The 8,889-nt window shown below is 39.8% G+C and overlaps 1 protein-coding gene across 1 annotated transcript in view; it reads right to left on the minus strand.

Annotated features, from left to right (window-relative positions):
* Positions 1-414: 414 nt before the first annotated feature.
* Positions 415-8,889, minus strand: part of PARD6B (par-6 family cell polarity regulator beta) — a 13,125-nt gene continuing 4,650 nt past the window's right edge. The window contains exon 3 of the mRNA XM_005866224.2: positions 415-3,036. Coding sequence (XP_005866286.1) covers positions 2,207-3,036 — 830 coding nt within the window. The 3' untranslated portion in view covers positions 415-2,206. The remainder of the gene's footprint in view (positions 3,037-8,889) is intronic.

Genomic DNA, 8,889 nt, shown 5'->3' on the forward strand with positions numbered 1-8,889 from the left:
ATGTACAAATCATGTTATATGTAAAATTTAATTAGAAAATTCATAGTTCACAGAAGTACATACATTTTGTTGACAGCACATAAGAACATTAGCATAAATTTACTTAAAGATACAGAACAAAATTCACAGTTAGGCTTGACACTTAGTACTAGGAAATTTTATGCTGAATCCACTGATACTTTTGTTAACGATGATACACTTGAAATAACTGATTCAGACAACCAATGAATCCACATTTTATTGTATAACCAAGATCTATTGGTTTTACAATACATCTAGTAATCAATTATTTTACGAATAATTTAAGTGAGATCTAGCTGAAGACACCACTGACATGTATCTTTAGCAGGATAATTAAAATAAGAAGCATTAGAAGCTTTGACTTCCATTTTCATGAAGACATACAAGTCTATATTTTAGTTAAAATTTGTACAAAAAGTCAAGCCCTGAAGTATTTCCCCCCCGCCAAGAAAAGTTCTGATGTTAAAACTTTGTTTAAAAAAAAGAGAGAGAGAGAGAGAGAGAGAGAGAGAGAGAGGTAGTGTGTGAAAGTATTTTTACTTAGAATGTTGAACCCCTGCACCGCTTATAAATGAAATTTAACCTTATACATATTATCATTGTTTTGTCATTCAAGAGTCAAATGTATAAAACTCACAGAATGTTAAAGTTGGAATGCCATTATAAAACAGTGGTATGTAAGTGGAAGAACGTCAGTGAATTCAACAAACAGTACATTGTATTACATAATATTGTGCAATTAATAGTTTAGTGACAATATGTTTAGTGGTAATGTGAACAAAATACATTTAAGTATTCTGAGTCAAGTGATCTTCATTTAATCAAGACTTTACTTCTTCATATATTTTGACCATATAGAGAAAATATCCTTCAAAACGGAGTCATCTGATTCTTCATTGTTTTAATAGCACACAATTGTTATAGGTATCCATACTAGCCCTACCATAAAATTAATTAATAAATAACTCTGACAGTAATATCCATAAGCCACAGAGAACTTATGTACTTCATACTATTCTTTGTTTCTATATACAAGCATTCTGTAGTGTTTGTGCACATCGTATAGTGAAATCAGGCAAGGAATGGAAGTTAGCAGCCTTACACTTGTTCTAAGTGGATGCATTGGAAAGTAATAAATAGCCTTATAAAATTAATAGTGATAAACTCTACCTGTCAAAGGTGAATACTATATAATTTTCATAAAGTGTAGGCAGTGTTCCTAGAAATCCCATGAAGGAAAACCCAAATTGTTTATATAAAAAGTGCACAAATTTGTCCTGTGTGTAAAAAAATCTCTGAATTTGGGTGCATTTTTTAAAATCCAAAATGATTTGCACTTCTTGAATACATTAAAAGAGTATAAAAGCACACCAACAACACACACACAACAAAAGGATAATTTCCAATGAGATTGGGAATGAGGGTGAGAAGAGGTGAAGAGGTGGAGGATAAGGGAGAGTCTCCCAATGCCCAGAGTAAGTGGCATCGCCATTTCCAGGGTAAGTTACGCCCACATGGAATGCCTCTGTGAGAATGAAAGCTACAGGAAGGACAGGCAGGCACCTGAACAACTGGTAGAGATTCTTAATTCAGGAACATAGTTTTGATGCCTTATAACATAGGAAGCAACTCCTAAAAATAGTCAATCAGTTTGATTTCTTAGATAATAGGAAAAAAAGCACTTGAAAAGACTACTTGTTATAATTCACAACAGAGAAACATTAAAATGTCAAAATAAAATACAGAGAACACAGGAGCTGAGGTCCCCAAGGTACCAAAAGTTAGAATGATATTTCTTCACATTAGAACTTTTAAAAATATAAAGGAAAAATGAACTGGGCTCTGCACAGCAGGTTAAATATGCAACCACTTCAAACGGAAATTATCTAGTCCTCTCACACAGTCTAGAATGTGCTCTAACATCCAGTTATCTGTAGACAAAACAGCAAAAGCACATAATTGCATTAGCAAAGGCCCCTTTGTTTTAGATTTAAATTCACCTCTGACCCACCAAAGTTTATATTAGCAATGATCAAACTACTATTTTAATAACATTTGGAGCTTGCAATATTATTTTTTCTCATGCCCATTCCAGGTCACTGGTTCAGAGGTATATATGCTTTAAACTAGCGGAATGTACAGGTTCCCATGGCATCTTCACTCAGAAAACAGTCAGATAGTGGTTTCATAGTGTTATGATTGTTCCATCTTCTTCTAAGAGTTTTTGATTTGGAACACGCGTTTCAAATTCAGTGTCTGTGCCACTTGCTGCCGTTGTTAAGCTCACTTCATTAGAAGGAATAAAACCATTCTGTCCAGACTCCAAATTGAGTTCCATTTGTGTTAATGATTCTAAGCTTTCCGTGTTAGGAACAGCTTTGGGAATCTGCTGTGGCACTCCATTATCTTCAATAACAATGTCATCTTCATCACTGTCTTCATCCTCTGGCTCAAAGCTGGGTTCCATCTGCTGTGGATAGCCGAGAAGGCTGTTATCAGTAGACTGGCCGGAGCTCCCAGAGGTCCGACTGTTCCTAACGACATTGTTCCTCTGGTTTGCTGGTCTCACTGTTATGATGAGGTTACGGCTGTTTGCAATCATCATATCTGTTACTTGATCCAGACTCTTCCCTGAAACTTCTATGCCGTTAACTTCTAAAACTTCATCATTAACGGCTAACAGTCCTGTGCTTTGAGCCAGACCTCCCGGGACAAGTCTGGATATAAAGATCCCTGGGACCTTCTCTAAGCCATGTGGCGTGACCCTGACACTGGAGCCATCCCGGATGTAGAATCCTAAGGGTTTCTCAGTGCCGTACTTGTACAGACGGACCCTACGATGTGTTTCTGGGAGAATATCCACGTCTATAATGGAAGACACAGGTCTGAAGTCTTGGGGCATACTAATGACTATATGAGGCTTTTTCCTGTGGTTGTCAGGACGCAATACATTGGTTAAAACATTCTTCTTCTTTATTAGTGTGTCTGTACCAAAGGCACTGTAGTCTGCTTCTTCTGTTTAAAAATAAAATAAAATAATTAAAGAAATGCTGTGAAAACACCCACTTATCTGCAGTTGAGTCTGCACAGAAAGGATAACTAAAATGTATTTCGTACATAACACACTAGTTAAACATTAACTTATTCTAATGGGATCAAAATGTAGTGCAGAAGATGTTATATCAGAAAAAAAACACTAGGTGGCCCTCTCAAGTACACATAAAATTACCAATGTTCACGGTAAATCTAACAAAGCTCGATAACTATGAAACAACATGAACCATGGCCAAATGAAATTCTGTTAAGTCTTGCAAACACATTCTTTTTTAAATATATTTTTATTGACTTCAGAGAGGAAGGGAGTGGGAGAGAGATAGAAACATCAATGATGAGAGAATCATTGATCAGCTGCCTCCACCCCACACAGGGGATTGAGCCCAGAACCCGGGCATGTGCCCTGACTAGGAATCGAACCATGACCTCCTGGTTCAGAGGTCAACACTCAACCACTTAGCCACGTCAGCCAGGTGCAAACACATTCTTAAACAAGTTACTTAAAATGCATTTTGCCCCGTTTAATGGCACAGCTGCTCTTCATTCCACAGTTTTTCTTCATTCCTGTAGGAATTTGCCAGAGTCATGGTTTTTAGGTAAAAATCTTCCCATTTTTAAATGCTGATACCCAGTGAAACAACAACAAAAACCTATTTGAGTTAAATAACACCCAGGGTTGAATTCATTCTTCAAGCCAACAATTTATAATCTCTGATGTACACTAAGGGACAACAGGGCACCTAAAACCAGATATTCTTAGATCACATGGATGAAGGAAGACCTGCCATAAACAAAGCATCTCATCAGAGAATGAGAGGTAGAAAAGGAAATGAAATTAATAGCAGGCACACGAGTTGAAATACCATTTCAACTAAAATAAAGGCAAAAGGGCCCCCCAAAAGAACTAGTTCAAAATCCTAGTGTTGGCTACTGCTACAGAGAATAGTAACATCACCGTTTATCCAAGGCTTCAATTCGTATTCTCTCCTGTGACCCTCTGCCACCGCCCCCCCCCCCATTGATAACTATGTATTATCATCTTTACTTTATAGACCAGGAAATGACCGGGACATAATAAGTTACAGAGAAAAGACTAGACCCAGGAGTTCTTTCTAGGCCAATACCTGACACATTCATACGATGAATGTTAAATATCAACTGTGTGTCAGAGTATAGAGAACTTCGGTATTTTTTTTTCATGCTACTTGAACATCTTCAAAAGCTAGTTTCAGAGAAATGTACAAGACTAGGGGCACTTAATTATTTTGGCATTTCCTCCCCTCCACCCAGGATAATTTTGTCTTCATTTATAGATAAAATATTTAGACTGGGTTCTAACAGAGACAGAAATTTATTTATAATTTGGCTGTGGAAATAAATCCATTGACACAAACATCTTTTTGGCAAAAAATCTAACGATCATCTTCTAAATGTGTTTTTTTCAAAATTATATATTTTCATTTTAAAACAATCAATTAAGAAAGCCTACCTAATATAAGGAAAGTTCCAGTCCATACAAACTGCAAACAAAATTAAGTTGCCTACATACCTATTCATGGGAAACCTGACCCTAAACCCCTCAAATCTGCATAATTTGGCATCGCATCCTGACCCTGTTTGAATGCTCTCTGCTAAATTCTCAGAAGCAATATGCCCCTGTACAAAGGCACCTTTGTTCTCCCATCTAGCTAATCAGTTTCCAGCCACTGGGAAAAAATATTTTGGCAAAAAGCCAGGGTGCAGGGTGTTAGTTTAAAGTGTAAAGGTGAATGTCCACAGGGAGTAGGAGTTCACTTTCTACCTGAGTATGTATATCAAAGCACTGAACTCAGACTGTGATGGGAAGTTTGGAAATTTGGTTTATAGCAACCTTCCACTTGTATAAAGCCAGGCTTATGCAACAGTACATGATACGGGCTTGTACAGCAGCACCACCCTTACCCCAAGCCTGCCCCTCAGCAGACAATCTCAGCTAACAGGAATGGACAACGAGCCACCTGCAAGGCCACTGAACTGCCAAGGATGTCTCACTTCTTTCCACAGAAAAAGCTCCTGTGCTTTACTTACCAAGGAGCCCTGCAGGCCCTTAGTTTGTAAACATTAATTCTGAAAAGCCTGGTTATCTCATTCCTTAGCTCACAGAGTCAAAAGTTACAGAGAGAGACATTAGGGTCCACTAGTGAGTGGCAGACAAAGATACAAGAAATAAAAGCCTACAGTGGATAAAAAGCAAATCTTGGGGTACGGGTGGGGGGGGGAAGCATCAGCATCCCTTTATAGTAACAAAATAGGAACAGTTCATGTTAGAGTCATTAAGAAAGTTCAAGCTTATGACCTGTTTCAAGTTCAGAAGGAAGACAGGGAAGAATGAAATGATTGCTAAAACTGTAATCAGGGGCTGTAAACCTATTTCTGTAAAGAGCTATACAGTAAATATTTCAGGTCCTGGAGGTCACACGGTTCCTATTGCAAAAGCAGCCATAGGCAGACCATAAAGGAATGAGCTTGGCTGTGTTCCAAGGAAAACTTTATTTACAAAACAGCCAGCAAGCCTTAGTTTGCCAACCCTTGTTCTAATCCAAAATGGTTAAATGAAACAGATCTGGCAACTTTACAAAGATTAAACATCACTTAAAGTGATATTCAAATTCTGCAGATCCCCTCACTTTCTAATAAGAAAAATCAATCACCAAATATTAAGAAGTATCTCGTATGTGGCTCAGCATTGTTTTCTGGGCCATAGATCCAGTGAACAAAACAGATAAGGTGCTTGCTTTCATGGTGCTTATAGTCTAAAGGAGGAGATGGCAATTAATTTCAAATAACTGAATTATTACAAAGGTGCCAAGAGCAGTGATGTACACTGTGCTGTACAAGTATGTAAATGAGAACCTAGCTTGGTGCAAAGGAAAGGAAAGGCTTCGTCAGGAAAGTAAGGATCACGCTGAGACTAGCTAATCAGTTAGAAGGGAGAGACATTCCAGGCATAGAATACAACGAATAAAGAGAGGAGCAGGATGGAGTAGGGGAAGGAGTCCAATGTACAGTCACGCACTGCTTCACAGGGATATGTTCTGAGAAATGCATCGTTAGGCAATTTCACCGTTGAGCGAACATCATAGAGTGACTTACATAAACCTAGACGGTATAGCCTCCTGCACACCTAGGCTAGCTACATGTTCTAGCTTAGTGCTCCAGAGCTACAAGCCTGTATAGCAGGTTACTGCACAAAACTACATGAGATTAAATCAAGCACAAGAGAAAATGATGCAATCAAGACACATCAGCCCTAGCTGGTTTGGCTCAGTGGACAGAGCATCGGCCTATGGACTGAAGGGTCCTGGGTTCGATTCTGGTCAAGGGCACATGCCCAGGTTGCAGGCTTGATCCCCAGTAGGGGGCTTGCAGGAGGCAGCTGATCAATGATTCTCTCTCATCATTGATGTTTCTATATCTCTCTTCCTCTCTGAAATAAATAAAAATATATTTGAGAGAGAGAAAGGGAGGGAGGGAGGGAGGGAGAGAGAGAGAGAGATGAGATAGCGATGCTGCTGGTGTTAACAGGGCCTACTGTTTTCAGAAAACTTTTTTTGTGAATAAGTAAAAAGAGTAAACTCTAAAATAACAATGAAAAGTATAGTACATATGTAAACCTGTAACAGTCCTTTATGACCATAATCAGGTATTAAGTGCTGTACATAATTGCATGGGCTGAACTTTTATAGGACTGGCAGTGCAGTAGGTCTGTTTACCAGCATCACCACAACTGCATGAGGAATGTGATGCACTCCCACCTTACTATAGCCACAACATCATCACTAAGCAATAGGAATTTTTCAGCTCCTGTATTCTAATGGAGTATTTGTTGACAGAAACCTCATTATATGGCCCATGACTGTAGTGAGGTTAAAGGGTGGCTGGGGGAGAGGGGGCAGGGAGGAGAAGGAAGAGTCCAGAGCCAAGTCAGAAGCAGCCAGGGGCCAGGCAGACCAATGGGAACTTCAGGGAAGTGTTAAAGATTATGGACTTTGGCCTAAGGGCAACAGGAAGAAAACCAAGGGTTTCGGTTTTTCTCTAAAGCTCTGGCTTCAAGCTGGAGAATGGACCTGAGAGGAGATAGGAGGCTGTGCAGTGGTTTAGGATGGCACCTGGCCTGAAGCAGAGGCAATGGAGATAGGGCAAAACACCTGAAAAATAATTAGAACACAGTTTTAACAGGATTGGTGACTAAGAAAAACAGGTATGTGTCAAAGGTGGCTCCCATGTTTCCATTATGAGAACTGGTGTCATATTCTGAGATGTTACTCCACAATTTCCTCTTTTTTTTTCCTCTCTCTTCTTTTTATTTTATTTAATGTTTAATTTCTGGGGCCATACCTTTTGTTAAACTGTTTTTTTTTTACAACTTACTATTACAATGTATATACGTTAGACATTTCTAAATTAAACCCTGATTCGTTAAAATATAATCTTAAGGTCCATTTGCAAAATAATGTCCACTGTACAGGTGTTGGGGCCACAAGGCCATGTCCTAAGTGAGAGGATGCTTACTAATAAAGCAAGGCCCTTCTAGAAATTCCAACAAACTCCTCTGAATAAATCCAAGATGCAGACATATTTGTTTAATGTCACACATAAACAGGTGGTGATATGTACAGCAAGAACTGCGGTGTGCACATTCTGATCAGATCTGGCGAGGACTCTGTGCATTTCAACAGACCCCAGACTTGGCTGATCACCATGCCTCGCTGGGAAGTTTTTGGTTTTTTTTTAATACACATTTCCCTGGCTGTATTCCAAACCTACAGGAATAACCTGAGTATTTTTTAAAGGTACAACCTTTGGATATTTTCTAATATTGTTTGCTGCACAATAATAATCTAAACAACAAGAGGAGGAAAACTCTACTTTGTACCATCTCTTCCCCTCCCCCAAATAAATGACAATACTCTAAACTCCAGTGGGGATGGCGCTGGCAAAAGACCTGGGAATCCTCTCTGTGAAAATAAACTTTTAAGATATCAGGTTTTTTGTTTTGTTTTTGCTTCCATGATAACAGACCTAGAAATAGAGTATGGGGTTTTTCTTCTAACAAATTATTACAAAATATAAAACTTTTCATTCCTATCTTCAAGTTCAGGCTATTAAGTAGCTTACACATTCAACCCTGAGCTTTCACTTCAAAGACACTCTGAATTCCAGATCTTCAGAGGGTAGTTCATCAGCTAACGGTGGGAGGGGTGGGAGGGTGTGGCCCTTTAGGGGTGGTCAGAAGAAACCCCTCTGAGAACATTATCTGTGCTAAGATCTGAAGGATGAAGAGGCAGCCATGGGAAGAGCTGGAGGGAAATCTTTCTTAGGAGGAAAAGCAAGTGCAAAAGCAGAGACAGCAACCAAGTCTGAGGGACAGGAAGCCAGTGTGGCTGTGATGAGGGAGGAAGAACTGAGGAAGATGAACTGGCAAAGGCCAAGCAAGGAAGGAGTTTCATCTGGATGCAATGAAAAGCCAGTACAGGGTTTTAAGCAGAAATAATCAACCAACTTCCTGTTCATTTTTTGCTCAAGTCATGTTTGTATTTTATATATATACTAGAGGCCCGGTGCACAAAAATTTGTGCACTCGGGGGGCGGGGGAGGGGGGGGGTCCCCCAGCCCAGCCTGTGCCCTCTCGCAGTCTGGGACCCCTCGGGAGATAACGACCTGCTGGCTTAGGCCTGCTCCCGGGTGGCAGAGGGCAGGCCCAATCCCTAAGTGCAGCCCCTGGTCAGGCTCAGAGCAGGGCCGATTGGGGAGTTGGGGCGCCGCCCCCTGTCA

Source organism: Myotis brandtii, unplaced genomic scaffold (assembly GCF_000412655.1).
Source record: "Myotis brandtii unplaced genomic scaffold, ASM41265v1 scaffold225, whole genome shotgun sequence".
NCBI classification, from domain to species: domain Eukaryota; kingdom Metazoa; phylum Chordata; class Mammalia; order Chiroptera; family Vespertilionidae; genus Myotis; species Myotis brandtii.